At 40.8% G+C, this 21379-nt stretch overlaps 1 protein-coding gene across 1 annotated transcript in view; it reads left to right on the plus strand.

Annotated features, from left to right (window-relative positions):
• The window catches only part of CCDC192 (coiled-coil domain containing 192), a 237253-nt gene that overhangs the window by 153548 nt on the left and 62326 nt on the right, over positions 1-21379 (plus strand). Inside the window, exon 6 of the mRNA XM_055299209.2 lies at positions 17552-17684. Within this exon, the coding sequence (XP_055155184.1) occupies positions 17552-17684 (133 nt within the window). The remainder of the gene's footprint in view (positions 1-17551; positions 17685-21379) is intronic.

Here is a 21379-nt window from a genome sequence, read left to right on the forward strand (position 1 = left end):
TATATATCTATTTCCCCCACAAGACAAAAGCTCCAAAAGAAAGGGATTATGCTTATTTCCTTTTGCTTTATTTACCCAGCATCTGGCTTACAGTCTGGCATATAGTACATACTCAATAAATGTTTGTTGAATGGAACTAAATTATTGAGAATCACAGAAAAACAAGCTCTTTCTAATGAGCTGTATCCTCTCTTAAAATTTTCTCTGCTTTGGGAAGTTTAACCCGGTGAGAAAAACATGCAAGTCTTAAGCTAAAAAGTTTTTTAGTAGGTTATGTACTTGGAAAATTGGGATCAGACCAACAGAAATGTTCAATTCTTGCTAAATGCCCACTTGACATTCCCAGGTTAAATACCACTTCTGGTAGAACTTTCCTTATTTAATTTATAGGTTTTCTCCCACTTACTCTATCATAAAAGATAGCAATAAAAGTCCCATCAAGAAATAAAGAGAGCTATTGAGAAAAGTAATAGAGAAGTGACTAGATGAAATATTTCTTTCCTTAAAAATATGTACAGTGTGATGCCAGTTTGGGACAGAAAGAATAAACAGAAACCATGCAAATAATCAAAGTCTGTCTAGTAACTATACTTCCCATTAAGCCTTTTCAGATAACACATCAAGATTCCTTCTTTTCATACGTTAGAATAACAGAATACTTCAAGATCCCATAAGACTTTTTCCCCCATAATGGACAAAAATTAGGTTAGCTAGCAAAAATCCCTGAGATATTTTATACCACAAAAATGACCAGTTTTCTCTTTATTTTATAGGATGTGTGTTTGTGTGTTAAGTAGACACAGGGATTAGAAAGGATTTAAAGCATTTTAAGAAGCATGGGTTCCTTTTTTTTTTTTTTTGGACAGAGTTTTGCTCTTGCTGCCCAGCCTGGAATGCAATGGCGCGATCTCGGCTCACTACAACCTTCACCTTTTGGGTTCAAGCAATTCTCCTGCCTCAGCCTCCCAAGTAGCTGGGATTACAGGCATGCGCCACCATGCCCAGCTAATTTTGTATTTTTAGTTGAGATGGGGTTTCTCCATGTTGGTCAGGCTGGTTTTGAACTCCCGACCTCAGGTGATCCGCCCGCCTCGGCCTCCCAAAGTGCTGGGATTACAGGCATGAGCCACCGCGCCCGGCCCATCTTGGGTAGCTTTTGAAATAAAAATAAACTATAAATTTAAGCTAAAAAAAAAAAATCCTGGCTGGGCACAGTGCTTGTGCCTGTAATCCCAGCAGTTTGGGAGGCCGAGGTGGGCAGATCACCTGAGATCAGGAGTTCGAGACCAGCCCAGCCAACAAAGCAAAGCCCCATCTCTATTGAAAATACAAAAATTAGCCAGGCATGGTGACAGGCGCCTGTAATCCCAGCTACTCGGGAGGCTGAGGCACGAGAATTTCTTGAACGTGAGAGGTGGAGGTTGCGGTGAGCTGAGATTGTGACACTACACTCCAACCTGGCGACAAAGCGAGACTCCCTCTCAAAAAAAAATCTTTTTATTCTTTTTATTCTCTATGTTCCACACCTCACTTTGAACATCTGATGCTCAAAGCATTTAAACCATATGAGTTCGTTCATGTGTATGTAAACCCTGAGGTGCTTTAAATAATTCCATTTGGCATTTGGAGAAAGTGAACATCAAGGCACTTGCCTCAGATTACTCTGTTGTTGATGGTTAGGAAGAGGACTTAGATTTTTTCCTGCTAGATTACTTTGAAGCCTATGAAAGTCATTGAAATAACTGAAAAATGCACTAAGTGTGAAAACAGGTATGGAAACATTTTTAGTTGTTTTTATCTGCAAGGAGTTTTAAGGGAGTTGTGAGTGGGAAATAAGAATCAGAAGGACTGGGGTTTTTTTCTCCAAGTCAGAGACAGAGGGAGTGCTGGAGCATTGAATGACTTGGTGCAGTTTGATACTTTGATTACTATTTCTTAAAGGAAGCTGCTATACTCCACAAATTCCTTAACTGCACTGCAATATTTATAATTCCAAAAACCTGCAATTCCTTTGCTTCAACAAATCTCTTTCTCTCTCAAGCTGAAAGTGGCCTTCTACAGAAAAATGGCAGACATGTTACATGGACCAAGTTCTCATGGGAACCTCCCCATCTGCAACATTCTGGAGTTACTGCCATCCCTACTTCCCCCAACACACTCATTGCTGGCCTCAGTGCCCTCATGGATACAAGCATACACATGCCCACAAGGACACTCACAGCTTTTGTGGCCAGCACCTAGCTGTTGCCTAAGATACTCTTCCAGTTGACAGTTGATCTTTATAGTTGGATGTATCAGAACCAATCAGAAAGCCTAAAAGCCAAATTACAGTCTCATGCCCAAACTTCCCCAAACTCTGACTGAGTAGGATTAGAGAGAATCTAGAGCATGCACATTTTTAAGAAACTCTTCACATAGATCTGATGTGCAAATCCCAAACTATAGAACGATAGGGGAAACCTTAGCACCCCTTTTTCAAAAGAGTAGAAGATTGAAAGAAGCTCACCACTGAATTAGCTTATCTGATGGTAATTTCTTTTCTAACAGCCCCTGAATATTTATCGTAAGTTTTCCTATTTCTTAGACTAATGCACTGAGTTTTCCTGTTTCTTATACTAATGCATTGAGTGATGTCTGCTTGATGACTTTAGGCCTGGCTCTATCTGTCATTGAGGCTTTGCATTTCCCAATAAAAGCACTGTAAGTCACAGTGACAGTAGTAAAGACTCTTCCTCTATTAAAAAAAAAAAAAAAAAAGAGGAGGAAGGCTCTAAGTGAAACACAAAAGGAAAGCTTAACTTAGAAATCTGTGATAGAAATTGTACTACCATCTGAGATGGCTTCAAAATGTCTTCCCACTTTGAGGCCTATGTGCCTCTTTGGCAACAAAAACACAAAGTAAGTATTTTTGAGAAGAGAGAATGAAATTTATAATTAAAAGGTAAAAAGTTGGCCGGGCGCGGTGGCTCACGCTTGTAATCCCAGCACTTTGGGAGGCCGAGGCGGGCGGATCACGAGGTCAGGAGATCGAGACCACGGTGAAACCCCGTCTCTACTACAAATACAAAAAATTAGCCGGGCGTGGTGGCGGGCGCCTGTAGTCCCAGCTACTCGGAGAGGCTGAGGCAGGAGAATGGCGTGAACCCGGGAGGCGGAGCTTGCAGTGAGCCGAGATTGCGCCACTGCACTCCAGCCTGGGCGACAGAGCGAGACTCCGTCTCAAAAAAAAAAAAAAAAAAAAAAAAAGGTAAAAAGTTTCAGTTAATTTGGAGAAGGCAAGTATTGTAATTATTGTGCTGCCACGATCACTACCTCAAGAAATGTCTTCTGCACAGTAACCAAGAGCTGGAAACAACCCAAGTGTTTATCCATGGATGAATGAATAAACAATACATATACATACCATGGAATAGTATTCAGCTTTAAAGAGGAAGGAAATTCTGACACATGGTACAACATAAATATAGTGCTAGATTTATAATGGAATTAGAGAAGACGCCTTACTGGAGAGTAAATTATAATGAGGACATCATGCTAAGTTAAATAAGTCAATCTCAAAATAAATACTGTGTGATTCCACTTATATGAGGTACCTAGAAGAGTCAAATACATAGAACTAGAAACTAGAATTTTAGTTGCCAGAGGCTGGAAGGAGGAAGAAACAGGGAGTTGTTGTCTAATGGGTATTGGACAGTTTTGCAAGATGAAAACTTTCCGGAAATTGGTTGCATAACAATATGCCTATATGTAACACTACCGAACTGTACACTTAAATGGTTAAAATTAAGATGGTAAATTTTACGTTATGCAGTTTTAAATCACAATTAAAAAGAAAAAAAAGTCTTCCAGTTGAAAAGTCAAATTCCTTTGTGACTCAGAGTAACTGACATTGTCAGTTTAGATAAGGCACTATAAAACTGAAATTAGAGCAAGTAGAGGTCACTTTCAACTTTGACGCATAATATCTGAGCAAAATTAAGGAGCATATTATTCATCTGCCTGTTCTTTTAAACAGTCAAAATGTATGTATTTGTTGTGCATCTCCTGAGCTTTAGTTTTACAGAAGCTTGGCTGGCCTTGGGTCAGCCTCACTCTTACCTAGAAGAAATCAGAGTCAATCCAGGGTATACCACGGATGTATTTCTGGGCACCAAACATTTTCATAGCTGAGTGGTCTTGTTTCAGGCCATTGTCGCTCCCACTATTACAAAGGATGATCAGAAAGTTTGAGTTCAAAACATAACTGATTAAATATGACTCACTTGAGTTTTCTGGGTCAGGACCATAGCAGGAAACTCACCATTTATCTACACTGGGAAATCCTCAAACTCTTCTTTATTAACAACTCATATGATTATTCCTAAGTTTTACATTCTCAGACTCTGGGAAGTTGTGATACCACAAGTCACTAGTGAGAGATGAGGCAAGTGGTTTTAAGCCAAATCCACAAGTTCCCTCCCTACCTGTTATCGCTGCATATCTCTCAGAGATGAGCATGTGTTGATGAAAACAGGCTTAGAGGGCTACCAGATAGGATATTGAAATCTACTTAAAGATCCTTGCTTGGGAGTTCAGCTTCATGTGCTGTCTTTTCTGTGCTAGATTTGTAATGGAATTAGTTAAGATTTCTTGCTGGTGAGTAAATTAACAAGATAGTCCTTGAATCCAACAAAACCAAAGAATAATCTGTATGTGATGATTTGCTTTAGAGCAAGGACATTTGTTTAGGCTTGTTAAAATATGCAATATGAAACTTACTAATATCTCCATAGTAAAAGTTCACATCACCACCACACCTTTCCCTCTCTCGCTGTTTACATGCTATTTACAAGTATCAAGTGCTTCTTTTATTGGGTCATGTCTTGGCAACCTCACCTTGCATACATATAACCCAATTCACTTGCAACATCACACTCTGAAATTAAACTTATGTTCTAAGGACTATTAAAAATAACCATATATAAATCTAAATATTCTTGTCTCTCCACCTATGAAACACAGCTTCATAGCATGAACAAAAAGCTTCTCTAAATAGGGGAGAAGGATAAAACAATAAAAGTAACTAAAATCACAGCTGAAATGTTGAGTATGAGAAATTAACCTTGATTTAGAGTGCAAATACTGCTTGAAGTTCAGACCATTTCCTCAGGTGCTCAACTACTTCCACAGAGCAGGACTGACACCTTTAAGTAAAGAAGTTTTCAGCTGTAGCAGACTATTCCTATTTTTTCCAACACCTTTCAATGTTTAGGGTGTAGGTTGCCCTAGTGGTCAAGGACAGGAGCTGCAGGAAAGCTGAAGGGAGAGGTTAAGCTAATGATTGTCAGACTGTCAGACTCTAAGGTTTTAACTCAGAAAAACAAAGAGTGATTTTGTTTCAGTATTGGAAACATGGATTTCTTATCATCAAATGGACACAGACTACAGTGTCATCCATACTAGATCAAATATCTTCAGTACACATTTATAAAATTATATGAATATGGACAGAATTGGGAGAGACTATAAAGTATGTTTGCAATGAGACCCCCAAAGTGGCCTTGTCTTGTAGCTATCGGGCAAATGAACTTGTAGGTAGTTCAGCTTTGATCACTGGGTTATATCTATCATTGTCAAGATCACATGTTTGTAATTTATTTGCAGATCAACTCGTTTCTTTGCTTTGTGCCTATAGTACCCTGAGGAACTTGGTTTCTCTAAATAAAGAACAGGATAGAATTGTAGTGGCACTTGCTGTCCCCTCTGAGCTTTTTTTTTATACATGGTGCTCCCTGTGTTACAGTAGATAACTGAGAAGAGGAAAATCAAGAACAGAGAGCTTTCAGGGTAGGAATAACAACTAAACTGTTGAACACTATCTGCGGTTCTGGATAAAAGTAGTTATTCTCAGCATGTGCAGACCATATAGCATCAGTTCTGTAGCTCAGCAATGCTACGTGGTTATGAGTACCCCAAGGAAGAAAAACCTCTGCTTCATCAACTTATTCTAACTTCTTACATTGCCCAGTCAGTTTGATATTCTAGTGAATATTACCTTTCAAGTAAAAGAGTCAAAAAGGAAAACCACATCTTGAGCCAGGAGCCAAGTCTGACGCTTTAATTTTTAGTAATTTCTCCATATGCGTTTAAATGTCCTTAGTTAAATTAACTATCACACATTGCTCCTAATGAAGTCAGTGGAAAATTTTACATTTTCTTAAGAAAAAACAGCTTGAGATTCTTGCCTCTACAAAACGATTTTTTGTTTGTTTCCAGACACATACTAGATGAAAGCAATGGAAAAATTAGAGAACTGACTCATTTAATTGCAGCTATATAATATTCAACTTACAGATAATACTGTGAAGTCATGTGCTCACATGATTCATTGCCACCAATCAATTACTTTCTCAGAAGTTTTACTTATAAAGAATAAAGATTCTAAAGTATTAATATCAGTAACATTATTAACTAATACCATGCAACTCAGCAATTTTTAAAACATTCACCCACATACTCCTTTGCTTTTAACACGGAAAACATGTTTATATGAGATCACGTCCATTTCACATTAAACCTAGACATTTCTTCTATAAATGTCTAAATTAACTCCGCCACAAGAAAGCTGCAGTTTTTTTAAAAAAATATTGTATTTTATGAGAAAATAATACATATCACAGAAAACCTCCCACTTGGCTGTTTTCTCTAATTTCTCCTGTACAGTGTGTGAAGCTATTTCATGCTGTTATAAGCATCATGTCTCCTCTCATGATAATTTTCCTTTTCTCTACTTTGGTTTATCATTTGTAAGTTGTTTTAAGGCCAGCTCTTGTACTTCATTGAACCTGTATCCCATGCAATTTCACTGCTTTCAGGGCAGAGTGGGGTTCATAAAGGAGAAGAATATTCACATGGAAAGTTAATTTGATTAGGTTTTCCTTACTACGCCAAAAACTCTAAAGGTGAATTAAGTACCTTGGTGCTTCAATACTTCAATTTTCCAGTCCTTGAACACATGCCTGTGCTTTCTGATCCCAGATAAGTCACAGATGGCCAATAGCTGTTAATTTTCTTCCGGAAGACAGCTTCAGTCAAGTTCAAAGGGAGTGCTGGACACAGAAAAAGCAAAATATCTGACTGATTATAAAGTTATTGCTCTTCACTATTTTTGTAATCATGTTAGAAGAGCGTAGCAGCACTTTCTCTAAGCAGGTCTGGGAATTCTTTTTCACCACTTGTAAATTCTATCCTCTCCGGTTTCTGTACTCTTCTACCCACGTCACTTCTTACAGATGTTTGCCAATGATATTATACCAACAACTGTAGAGGTGGGGCTGAGAAACTGAAATTGCTTCATATATAGCTTGGCCCTTTGGGTGCTTTCTGTCCCCAGGGGGAATTGGACTGGAAAACAGCTTCCTGCCAGGCACTGCTAGGTGTGACAGTGCACTTCTCTCTCTGTTCTCAGGGTGTGATTTGAGATTGTAAGACCAAGGAGACCTTGCTTTACCAGATCTCCTCCTTGGTCTACGTTTTCTCTTCGCATGACCTGCTTGAGCGCTCAGTTTTGTTCTTTGCTATGCTCAGCCAGTAATATGAAAAATTATTTATTGTATGATAGCTTCTTTCTTTCTCAAAAATCTTGATTATCAACTTCATTGATGTTTACTGGGTAAAAAGATGCGGCAGCATTACCCAAAGAAAAGAACCTGCAAGCAGAACCTCCTTAATCTCAGAAATGGGTTGGAATACAGCATATAGCATAATGCTCTGTGAAAACAGGTTTGCTAGTAGACATTGATCCAACTATTTTTTTTCCTTTTTTTTTTTTTCAAGTTAGCAAGATCTTAGTTGCCTAGACCATTCTATCAACTGCTTGGGCCTTTCTCCCTGTCTGTGTATACTACATAAAGGGGCCTAAGTCCAGTCTTCCCTGGCTGTCTGTAAAGGGGGCTTTAAGTGAAGGCTGCCTGCCAAAAAGTCCTGCTGCTTCTGATACTGGAACCTTACAATTAAAAAATCTTAGGTCCCACTCCAGATTCCCATGACATAGCCTTCCCATTGCTCTTCAGTTCTTATGGCCAAGGAGCAGCATAATATGGGGTCAGGGAAGGGGGCAATAAGACAAGGAATCAGAAAATCTGGCTCTGAGTTTTGCTTCTTAGAGCTTTATATTAATGAATTTGGTAAATTATTTCATTTTCTGTTTCTACTTCTCCATCTTCAAAATGCTGGACAGTTTGTCCTCTAAGAGGGCATCCAATTCTGTGTCATCCAAGATTTGATGATTCCATCTGACTCTAATTCATACTCAATGTTGAAGTCCATGTCTATAAGACTTCAAGGTCAGAGGTTAGACGCTGCTTTCTCTTGCTTTAAAATAGATTTATAGAATCTGAAATGCCTTGGCCGGGTGTGATGGCTAATGCCTGTAATCCCTGAACTTGGGGAGGCCAAGGCAGGCAGATCACTTGAGGTCAGAAGTTCAAAACCAGTCTGGTCAACATGACGAAACCCAGTCTCTACCAAAAAATACAAAAATCAGCTGGGTGTGGCGGTGAGCACCTGTAGTCACAGAGCAAGACTCTGTCAAAAAAAAAAAAAAAGAGAGAGAGAGAATCTGAAATGCCCTCTTATCAAAACTTCCCACAATGTAGGACACTGTATAAGACACTGAGGCATGCACAGCATAGTGATAGAAGGCAAAGTCTGGAGATAGACTGCAGAGATTTAAATTGTGACTCACCATTTCACTTTGGGCAAGATACTTAAAACTTTTCTATGTCTCAGTATTTGTACCTAAAAATAGGATTTATAATACTTCTCCTTCATTGGCTTGCTACAAAAATGAAATGAGGCTGGGCGCGCTGGCTCTGCCTGTAATCGCAGCACTTTGGGAGGCCAAGGCAGGTGGATCATCTGAGGTCAGGAGTCTGAGACCAGCCTGGCCAACATGGTGAAACCCCATCTCTACTAAAAATACAAAAAATTAGCTGTGCCTGTAGTCCCAGCTACTTGGGAGGTTGAGGCAGGAGAATCACTTGAACCCAGGAGGTGGAGGTTGCAGTGAGCTGAGATTACACCACTGCATTCCACCCTGGACAATAAGAGCAAAACTCCATCTCAAAAAAAAAAATAAAATAAATGAAATAAAATAAAATAAAAAGCTAGTACATATAAAGTTCTCAGAATGATGCCTGGCATATTGTAGGTGGCCCATAACTGTTAGCACCTCTCTGAAACACTCCCAGCAATGGCCTGTCTACCACATGCAGGGGAGGGAAACACATCGTATTTTAGGGCAAAACATTCCAATTTTTGGACAACTCTACTATTAGAAAGTTCTATCTTATCACTGGAATTCATCCCAAGTGTAAGGTTATCCCTTTATCTTGTATTAATTTGAAGTTTCTCTTAAATAAACATGTATACAGGCATCCTGGAAAGCAGAACATCTATTGTGAAATGCCACTTCTGTATCTAATAACTATTTATCCTACAGAGGGAAAGAACTGAGACTTTCCTCCAATTATAGGCAAATTTTTCCCTTATAGTGAGTCAGGTTGTTTGTTGAATTACTGGGATTTCATTTTCTTTCTATTATAAATCCCGAACCTTGGGTTTCAGGAGTAACTAAAACATATTTGTATAGCATTTTGCAACATAAAATAAGATGAGTCAGGACTCAGATGGGAGGGCTACTGCAAAGAACTGAAAGGTGTTAGCTTTGATTTCCAAGATCTGATTCTCTTGGCCATCAAGCACCTACCAATAGTCATGTGGGGTCAGGCTCTGGGTCAAGGTTAGGCTGAGTCCTAAGGGTTTGTGTATCAACTAGCTCCCCAAAACTTTATCAAATTAAATAAGAAAAAGCTACATCTTCTACTTGTGATTGTTTTTCATTCGAGGCATTTGTAAGAAAGGTTCTTCTGATCCATTCTTTGTCACTTTAGATGACTCAACAGAATGGTCACAATAACAAGAATCAATTCTGGATACTCCAAGGAAAGATACTAAAGGGAAAGAACAATACCAGCCCTTAGCTGGGTTCATGAAATCTTCCCTTTATTTCCTAGGTTCTCTAGAGATATCTTGGCAACTCATGCAATAAATGCCATCACACTTCACCAGCACACTTCAATGCTAAATTTTTATAACCAAGCTGTCACATTGCCTTTCTAGGTTACCTTTAAGTAACTTAAAAAAAAAAAAAAAAAAACTAATGGTACTATTGATTAGTGCAGACTCATGTTCTCATTGGAAAGAAAAATCAACATCTGGAAATAAAAAGACCTTGGTTCAAGTCCATTTAGCTGTCTACTCACTGTACAACAAGGATTAGGTCCAGCTGAACTCTGGCAGCTCAACTTTCTTGTCTACGTAGAGGGATACTAACACGGATGACAGGTTTCATCAATGGGCAGTGGCTGCTGAAAGTGTGACTAAACGATTGTGAATCCAGGGGTGCAACATAGGGTTAAAGAATTCCCAAATCAAAGGCCTGCCATGAACTGAAAAAGAACATACATGACACATATTTGACATCCTTAGACTTTAAAACACTCTCCTGAGGGTATATAAATACAAAACATGTAAAATTGACTTTTAAAGACAAGTTGTATTCAAATTCTATCACTATTTATAAGTCTCATTACTATTATTGATTGGCTATTAGAAGAGAAATGCAAGGAAGAACCTATGTATACCTTCTGTATTCAAACCAAATTCTCTTTTATGTCTTCAGTAGCGAGCATTTTCCTAGTGGGCCACTGAAGACAAAATCCCTTTGTTATACAGGCTCTCTAAGTGAAGGAGGCTGGGATGGACAGAGTAAACTTCAGACAAAGTGGGAGGAAGCTCTGCCCTGGCAGGCCCAAGAGAGAGCTGCCATGAGGAGCAAGAGGCAGTGCCTTGGAGTGCTCCTCACATCATTACACGCAGGCAACCACTGACTTTGCCTAGGCACTGGGCCAGCTCTGGCAGGAGATTGAATCAAGGCTATTTGCATGTCTGTTTTCAGAACATTAAGTTTTGTCTACCTATCCAAAGTGAGGAGGAGATCAATGCAATCATGCAGAAAACTGAATTTCTAAAAAAAGAAGAAGAAATGAAACGTCCTGCTTTCAATTACGTATAAATTTTATTTTCTGTGAAGTATAACTCCCATTTTCTGTAACGTTTCAATTCTTCACTAAAACACTAAAGTAGCCTTAGAGAAAGTGCTTAGAAAAGATACTTTAGTGTTTTAGCGAAGAGCTGAAACTTTCTCTTATGTGTTTTAAGAGTAATGACAAAACCAGAAAGACATAACTACTACACGGCATAGTGTCGGGTACTGTCATTTCTATGTTATGTCCTTGGATCCCCACAGTAGTCCTATGACATGAATCTAAGGCTTAGAAATGTCATGGGCCAGGCAACTGGGTAATTGCCACAGTTTAAAGTATGTGGAAATATCCAGAAATTTTAAACAGTGCTGGCAACTTTGTGTTGACGCTCTTCTATGAATAGCTCCCTGGTTATTTCGAATTCTCATTAACTTGGAATAATGCAAGCCACTCAGCAATATGATACGAATAGATATTTCCTTTTCAAAATATTACACAAATACATGATTTCCTTCCTCATTCCACCCAGTAGGAGAAGTAGGAAAAGAGCATGGTAATAGGAATTTACCTCCAAGCTATAAAGCCTTCCTATCCTTTCAGCAATCACCAAAGAGAGTTCCTAGTTACTAAGGAGACCATAACAGACTGCATTAGATTCAAGTATGACATTTGGGTTGCCTGGCTAGTGAACACCAAACAGCAAGGAAAATATTATTGTTGCTGAAATCATTTGATGTCTATGACTAATAAAAAACATGTTGGCAAATTGAATTGTTTGAAATGCCCAAAGGGCTTGGTTAAAGCTATGAATTAATAGCAAAGAGCAGTTCTTTCTGGAAAAAAAGAAAAAAAAAAGGATGAAGATGTTGAACTATTTTTAAATGTATCTGAGTAATCAAAAGGTCTCAACAGAAATGTTAGACAGCCAATCTAAGTCTTGTATCCAATTTTTAATTTAAATTTAATTTTCTCCTCCCTTATAGCTAAATAATAAAGTGATATTTTGATTCACATTGCCCTTGAATTCTAAGGGATGCACAGGCTTTCTTAGCCTTCTTATCTAGCTTCTCACAAATACCAGAATTATCTTTAAAGTATACCAACTGTACCAACCGCAGAGGCTTTGAGGGCTGAGATGTCCATTTACACATGTGCTGTGCCCCTCAGGGAGCTGGAGAAAGCCAGAAGTGGAAAGAGTTGAGGGAAGCCCAACTTCCAGTGACCTCTCAACCCAAGTCCCACAGGTCACCAAGGGCCTGCCTGAAGATGTCCATCCAGTCCCTGCTTGATCTTTCCCAGAGCAGGAGGTCTTTGCCAGGATGCATCCTGTCCTATTCTGGATGCAGCTCTGATTGTTGGAGGGTTCTGTCTCATGTTGTGCCAACATCTGCCTCCTCATGGTTTCTACCCATTGTTCTTCACGTTATCTTGAGAACAACATTGTTTGACTCAGCTTCCTCTCCTTTTGAATAGTCCCTTAGGTAACTAAAGTCAACTGCCATGACTGCCCTGTATACCCTAATGTCTTCTCCAAACTAAATAGTCTCAATTTCTTTCTCAGATTATAAGATAAATATACAAATATATAACAGTAAGAAGACACAGAATATATAATCACTGTAAAAGACAGACAGCAAAGTTGAAAGGGGCCGGGCAAGGATCAGACTATGCCGGTTGCAGTCAAGAGATCTTTATTGGAGGTGTCAAGCGGAGAAGGAAGAGAAGAGAGAGAGGGCTGCTGGTGTGCTGGGTTTTATATCCCTTGGGCCTATGTGGATTGGGCTAGGGCCGGGCCCAAGGGAAGGCGGGAGATGCTTCTTTCTGATTGGCCCTGCTTTGGCGGGTTCAGACAGTGCCCGGTCAAGGAGGGGAGAAGAACCCAGAACAGGCCCCATCTTAAGGTATGACACCATTTTAAGGTACCCCATGTTACCTAACATTCCTCCCTTTTTGTTTTCTTAAATGGGGGAAAATGGGCATCGTGGTTCATCTGGCTGCTTCCTGCTGAGTGGGGGCGCTGTGGGGAGGGGGCACAGAGAGAACTGTCAGGGTTGTGCATGGCGCTATACATGAAGACTTTGTTAGACGTGAAGTCCATGAATGTTCCTTGTCCTCCAGTGCTGTGAGCCAGTTGAGGGGCAGGGATGGGTTGGTGATGAGCCAGCTGTCTGAGCAAAGGGTGTTTAAGAATTTGTAGAATCGGCTTGCTATAGCCATCTGGGGTACTAGGGATAGAGTTTGGTCTGCCCGAAGAGAAAAGAAGATGGTAGTTAATTTAGGGTGCGAGTGCAGGCCTACCCCCTCCCCCCCCAATCCTGGGTATCTGTTGCCGGTCGTTGGCCGTTTAAGAGGTCAGCAGGGTGTGAGACTGTCTCTGCAGTCTGCTGTGTCTTCACAAGTCGCTAGGAGCTGGTAATTTCTGAGAAGCTGGTTAAAGGTTTGGTTAGAGATGGACTCTTTGAGGGAACGGGAAATAGTTATGATTTGAGTTGGATATGCCCAGGCATTGCTGGGATATACGCCTCCTGTAACTGACTGGCCCCAGACCGGGTCGGCGGAGTTGTCGATATGTATGGCTCGGGAGGAGGCGTTGTTTTTAGTGGTATAATATAGGAAGGGGGTGTGTTTGTTGATATGGGAGCCAGATGGTGAAGTGGAACACGTGGAAGAGAGGGTCCCAGCCGTTTTCTATTATAGTGAGAATAGGGCTGGGAAGAGGGCCCGCCGGCAGAGGAAAGTGTAAAGATGTGAGAGGCGGAAAGCCAGAGAAGAGGACTTAGGAGATGCCTGAGAGCCGGGCGTAAGCAGTTTGGTCTTCGTGTGGTCCGGGTTGATAGCCGGTTTCAACCGGTTGAGCAGCGACCGGAAGATGAGGTGGAGGGTGGTGGTATGGGGGGGGTTCGTCGGCCGGATCAAAGTCGGGAGTGGAAGGAGAGGTTGGTAGCTTGAGAGCAGAGATAAGGTGTTGCAGCTTGCAAGGGAGGCAGAGGTTGGGTTTGTCCCGTAGAAGAAAGAAACCATGAACATAGGGGATCTCTGCCCATTTTCCTGCTCGCTCACAATAATTGTAGAGATCCCGGAGACGGTTGGGATCAAGGGACCCATAAGCAGGCCATCTGTTTTGATTGTCTAAGGGGCAGGTGGGCCAGTTTTGAGTGCAAAATTTAATCCGGCGTGTAGGTTTGAGATCAGCAGCCAAACCAAGGGCTGATAAGTTATCTAAAAGGCATTGTAAGGGAGAGTCGCCCGGCAGGGATGCAGAGGCTCCCATTGCGGAAGGGAAGGTTTGTGGAAACGTACGGCAAAGGGCTGAGTAGGGCGTCCCCTATCAGCTGATTACCATGTCGTGAGTCAGAACTCTCGAGTTGGTCGTCACCAAAACGAAAGGACTGAGAGGCCTGTAAAGGCCGAGGGCCGTGGGCCACCTGGTACCAGGATTTTCGGAGCGAGAAAGGGGAAGGGGCCCAGGCCTGGCGAGTGAGGAGGAAAAGGAGAGAACCCTGCCCCCTGGAGGCCGAGTCTAAAATAGGATTTACGGCAGCGGTGTGGGCGGCTGAGGTGGGAGCCGGTCGACTGGTGTCGGACACCGGAACGGGAGACTTACCGAGATGAGGCCGGTGTTGGGCGTAGAGGAGGTATCGAGCAGAGAAGGAACAGAGAGAGGGCTGCTGGTGTGCTGGGTTTTATATCCCTTGGGCCTACGTGGATTGGGCTGGGGCGGGCCCAAGGGAAGGCGGGAGGTGCTTCTTTCTGATTGGCCCTGCTTTGGCGGGTTCAGACAGTGCCCGGTCAAGGAGGGGAGAAGAACCCGGAACTGGCCCCATCTTAAGGTACGTCACCATTTTAAGGTACCCCGTGTTACCTAACAAAAGTGGTCTGGCAATTGAATATTTTTTTAACAAGAGTTAAAATTTGTACCTAGAAAGGTGAAATTCTTAACTGATACTGAGAACCCCTGTGCCTGTCCACTAGGTTCCTGCATTCTATCCATCAAATTATTCCATCAAAATGAAAATGTAGCTTGGTAAGACTTTTTCGTAGTGACAGACATGATGCCAGCTCCTAGTGACTGTTCATTAATTCTCACCTCATTGCATTTATTTTTTCTTGTGTTTATTTACTGTCAATGCATACTTTGAGAAAAGTTTCTGGAAAAATACATATCTGCATGTGAATAGTTGTGACATGATTTGAGAATTTGAATACCATTTATTAAGAATTAAGGGAAGGGCAATGTAAGGAAGATAAATCTTCAGTTCTTTCTCCCCCTAATATCTTATAATGAAAAATTGCAAACATACAAAAAAGTTGAAATAATTATATAGTAAACACCCATATGACTCAAAAACTAGATTCTACAGTGAATATTTTACTACCTTCAGTTTATCACATATCTATTGTTTCTTTATCAAACTGTCTTATTTATGCATTTCAGTGCAACTTGCTCTCATCAGCACACCTAGTCCTTAACATTTCAGCACACGTATCATTGTTAGTTCTTTTTAGATACTTTCTAGCACTCCCTTAACACTCTCTCTTGCCTCATTTTCCCTCATTCTCTCCACTTTCTCAATTTTCATTTCTGTGCCCTTCCTCCTACTCTGTATCTCCAAAGTTCTATATTGTAAAAAGAAAGTGTAGAAATTTGAGCATGGAACAGTATTGAAGTGGAAAAGGTCAATGGTGGCCATCCAGGACCTCACAAGGTGCTGTCACCACAGGCCTGGGATGGATGAGATCCTCATGAACAAGTTGACCCAAACCAACTCACAAGAGACAGAGGTATATATTAAAATGCCAACTTCATAGTTGAAAAACACAGCTGTCCAGCTGTCAAATACCCAGACATATTTCTTGGTCAGCTCGTCTCTCCTGAATTAATCTACATGACAGGCCAAATTATGAAGGCTTTTAGTGAATAGAGGCTCAGAAGAAGGGAATTCATTAGAAGGTCTTCATGACTTGCAGGCAGAGACTTTATCAGCCTTCATGTTTCAACAGCTGGCCAGCATCATGTCTGACACCCAGAGGATGCATTCTAATAATTAGTGCCACCTCTTTACAAGTACTGCCATGAAAACCAGGCCTCTGTGTTGTGGCTCAGGGTATCTCTCAGCTGGACTGTGCTGGCTGAACCCTGCCTGATTCTACCCTCTAACTCCCCTTAAAGAAGCTCCATGACTACCATTCTCCTTTGAGTAACACATTTCTTTTAGCCGTGTTTATGCCATTAACTAAGCTTTAGTGAACTCCTGACCTTCCTGTTTGGGGTCTAGAAGATAACCTGATTTGGGTGACCTCCCAAAGGTTTAGATCTCATAAATCATCCAGATGATGTATGTAGTTGTACTGGCAACAAAGCAAAAAGTGAAAAGAGGGGCCTTTGAAATGAGAGGCCTGTTTCTATTTAAGACCATTTTTGATGAATTGATTTTACTGGTGTTACTCTCAAAGAGGAGAGTGGTTCCCTACTGCCTGATTATAGTGCCTTCAGAGGCCAGGGAAGAACATGATCTTACCTAGTGAGCAAAAACCATCCCTTCCCTGTCTCAAGATTTATGTCTGATAAGAAATGTTAGTAGATTATTTTCCTGGCTTCCTAATTACCAGCCCACAAAGACTTGGCAAGGTGAGCTCTTCAATGGAAAGGTAGCTATACAAAAGCAACACGAAAGTGCAAATGCAACACCTTTCACAACAGACAGCTTCTCTAAAGTTGCAGATAAATTGGATTTTAATGAATCAAATTTACTTTGAAACCCTAAAAGGAACTTTCGAGTCATGAAGTCTCGAGGTGAATCCTTTGATTATGTAACAAGTTCCTAATGCAGTTCTCCCAAAGATTTAGATCTCATAAATCAAATTATTTTAGAGAAAGGCATTCCTGTTCACTACTGCTTAAAAACCATTCTTATGCTTGACCCTTTCTTACCTTTGACACTTTCCCCATATGGATCCCATACTAAATATCAGAAAACACCAGCATTTCATGGTTGCATTACACACTTTAGAGTGTATTTGAAAGCAAACCATTATAGTGTTGAGGGGGAAATGACTTAGAATCAAGGCTCTATTTCACATGAGTCTACTTACAGATGGGAAAAAAAAATCTGATACTAGTAGGCATTAGTACCTCAGTGGCAAATGCCAACTGGCAAGTAGAGTTCTTCTAATTGCCTCCATTATAAGCAACAGGGTTCTGACCCAGATAAAAACTCTTCAAGAGTGTAAAAGATACTATGATGTAGAGAGTGGGCTTTTTTTTTTGAGGGTTCAAACACTCTGACAGGAGCACATACACTGTTTCACAAACTTCAAACAGGACTCAATCTAGATAAACAGGGAGTGTTTCATCTAAGCAGGCTTCAAAGGCAGTGTTTGTTCAGACATCATTCATGACTTTTATTTCTTTGATGCGTCTGTCCCTAGTGATGGAAACTCTTATTTTTTTGTTTGTTTTTAAGGAACTAAAGCATGAAAAGAAAGTGAAAAAGCTACAAACTGATTTGGCAACAGCTAAGCAAGAGGCTGCCATCACAGTTCTGGAACTCAATGAGAAGATAAAGACTCTATATGAAAGAAAGCCAGCCCCTAGAGGTCAGTATTACCACGTGACAGATCCACACTGGCCCATCAGCTGGGTGATGTATGTAGTTGTATTGGCAACGAAACAAAAAAAACGAGGCCACAGGCCTGGTCTGACCTCTGTGTGGCACCAATAGAGACAGCACATGAACTACTAACTCCAGGCTGGATTCACTTTCACCTTGAGAGGGGCAGGGAATGAATAAGCGGTTTGCTCCTTAAGGGAAAGTCTGTGAGGCTGAAGAGCTAGACTGAAATAGATCTGAGAAGTGTCACCGGACAAGCTGGGTGGTAGTAGGGGGAGGGCAGGGCGTAAGAAGGAAGGCAGGCGCCTGCAGGGACTGGGCTCTGGAGTGAGACAGAGCTGTCTGAAAGCACAGGCTGACAGACTAGGGCACAGGGAATAGAAGAGAATCTTTTTTTACCAATAGGCAAATGAACCAGAAACAAGCAGAGAAGGCTGCCTGGAGATGAAATCTGGGTAGTTCAGAAAATTGTTAATAGCCACATTGGTTCTGACTTTTTAAAAAAAGGCTTCTCCAGCTAATAAATTATAAACACACCATTAGGCAACAAACAAGCAAACAACAAACAAAAAAACCCCAAATCTCAGACTGTTATTTTAGCAAGAATACTAGTTAACATTTAATACAGTACTATGGGCCAGGTATTTTGCTAAGCATGCCATGTCTATTTAAATCTAAGAATAACCTCTAAGGTAAGTACATTTAAGAATTCCCTAAAAATAATCAGAGGCTTAGAGATGTTCATTACCTTGCCACTGCACAAGCCACACTTGGAGAGTCAGCCTGTACAGCAGCCGCTGACCATACCCTAGTGTGCCTTTCCCAGCTTTGGGAGACTCAGGGCATTCCCTCTGCTATGTCACAGTGATATCAAACTTCATTCCTGCCTGGTGAATCTCTTGCAAAGCTGTGGCTCCCTGGGAAAAATGTCTTCCTTTGATGTGTGCCACTCTTGCAAAGCCAGGAACATGCCATCATTCTTACTCTGGCTTCCTTTATTACTCATAAGTAATTGTGGGGAAAGAGGAGCAATGCGGAATCAAATGGAGGAGGAGGAAGCAGGTGATGTGGTAGTTTCAGAAAGGGAGACACTCCCAGCACCCTGACTACATAGTAAAGCTTTTCATATGAATTTGATTTTTATTTTCAATTTTGAATAGTGCTTTCCCAGGATTCAAATGCCACGTAACATTGTGAACTTGAAACACAGTTTTTTCTTTCAGTAAAATAACATAAAGGCAGTTTGTAAATTTGCTTTTACCACCATGAAACCTAAAAGAATAAAATCCGTTAGAGAATATTATCCATTTAAAAGTCCTTATTCTGAGGCATTAGCCAGATTTTCCACTGCTTTCATTAGAAGAAACTGACAATGATTGTAGAGCACATTGGAGAAAGTTCCCCAGCTCGCTTAAGAGAAGCTTTCAACTTTTCAATTGCATTTTAAACCCGGTGCAAAAAAATGTATATATAATCGCAAGGTCTCTAATTCTTATTAGTTTCATTTTTTTCAATATTATTTACTGTATAATGACAATTTTGTCTCCTGTATATTTTGATAGGGCAAAATTTAAATAATACTGAGGGACTAGGACTCTAATGGCTTGGGAAAGGGCAGAAAACATTAAATCTTACCCTTTTTTTGCCCATTATTCTCTTTATTTTTGTGGGCTTTTTTTTAAAACTACCTGTATAGAAAAACATGGATATTTATGAACAGATGCAAATTTAAAATTTAAATAAAGCCAGTCATTGTAAGATCCATTATGGATCAACATAGTGATTTTCTTTTGGAGCTACATGTTGCTTCTCTTATTTGGTGGGGAAACTAAGTCAGTCGACTGACATGTAGCACTAAGATCCTAAATCAAATATTTGCACATTCTTCCTCTTCCACAGGCCCTTTGCAGCCTCACCCACATTCAATAGTCTGGGAGATTGTCAAGGCCATTGTGGTCCCAGAATAATATTAACTGGCATTCTCAGAAACCTTGGTCACCTTGGCCTCTGAATTCACTTTGGAATAAACTGTGAAAAGATGTCCAGTAACTTTAACACACAGTGACCCCTATTTAATCACAGGACAATTAGGGCTGGCCCACCCACACACACACATATTTCTGGACCTAGAACACCACCACTCCCCTGATTATCTTGTAAAATGTTTGTTTTGGGTTCTTAGACCTCTGTTTGCAAATGAAAGATGCTCCAGTCATAATAGCTTAAGGAGAAAGGGTGATTTACCAGTACATGTAAACAAACCAAGAGAGAGCATTTCACTAGCCTTAGAGTAAGATGGATTCTAGTCTAAAGTACCATCAGGAAACTCTGTGTCACTCATCTCTGCTTCTCTCTAAAGATGGATTCCAGTCTAAAGTACCATCAGGAAACTCTGTGTCACTCATCTCTGCTTCTTTCTGCATTGAGACTTGATTCTCTCAGGCTAGATTTCAGAAGAGAATGGAAATATGGCCACAAGCAGCTATGGGCTGCCCTCCTTATCATATAATCTCCAGAGAAGAAAGAAAGCAGTTTCCCACTAGCTCTAGTTGGAAACTGCAAGAAAGAACTCAGTCCTAGCTTAGGTTGGGTACCCATCTGTGGATATGAACCAATCTTTGTGGCCAGGGCTGAGGAAATAAGGTTGGACAAACTGTGGCCATATCCCCACCACTGGGTGGCAGGGTAGAGGGAGTAAACGTGGGGAAGGAGAATGCTCCAGCTGGCAGCTCCCACCAAAAGCACAGCTGGATTAGGAGAAATCCACTTTCTTAAAGGAATATCTCACTGCTGGAAAGGAGTGATAGGCAAAACCAGTATCTCCTAGCCAGGCATGGTGATGCATCCCTGTAATCCCAGCTACTTGAGAGGCTGAGGCATGAGAATTGCTTGAACCTGGGAGGCAGAGGTTGCAGTGAGCTGAGATCGTGCCACTGCACTCCAGTCTTGGTGAAAGAACAAGTCTCTGTCTCAAAAAATAAAATGAAAATAAATTTTAAAAAAAACACCTCCAATACACCTTCAGCTAGTGGTCAAGTTAAAATATAGTATAGGCTAGCCATGGTGGCTCACACCTGTAATCCCAGCACTTTGGGAGGCCGAGGTGGATGGATCGCCTGAGGTCAGGAGTTCGAGACCAGCCTGGCTAACATGGGGAAACCCCATCTCTACTAAAAATACAAAAATTAGCTGGATATGGTGGTGGGCACCTGTAATCCCAGCTACTCCAGAGGCTGAGGCAGAAGAATGGCTTGAACCTAGGAGGCAGAGGTTGCAGTGAGCCGAGATCGCACCACTGCACTCCAGCCTGAGTGATAGAGCAAGACTCCATCTCAAAAAATAAAATAAAATGTAGATACATACATATAGTGTAATACTTAATAAGCAACCCAAACCATGGGTAATTGTTTTTTAAAAGTCGATTCTTCTCAATGAACAAAAGACCTTCATGATCTAAGAAATAATTCTCCAGTGGTATAATTTCAGACGCCATAATAAATATTTCAGACCCCATAATAAATAGAGAGTGAACCACATTGGAAAAGGAGTCCCCTTCTAGCCCTTATTAAGTGATACATGGCACCTACTCCGAAGGCTTGCTTTGTTGTAACAATTATATGGCAAGAAGGGAAAAAAAGTGTTGATTCTAAGTGACATTTGTTAGCTAGATTAATATTCAGC

The sequence above is a fragment of the Symphalangus syndactylus genome, chromosome 11 (genome assembly GCF_028878055.3).
Source record: "Symphalangus syndactylus isolate Jambi chromosome 11, NHGRI_mSymSyn1-v2.1_pri, whole genome shotgun sequence".
Taxonomy (NCBI): domain Eukaryota; kingdom Metazoa; phylum Chordata; class Mammalia; order Primates; family Hylobatidae; genus Symphalangus; species Symphalangus syndactylus.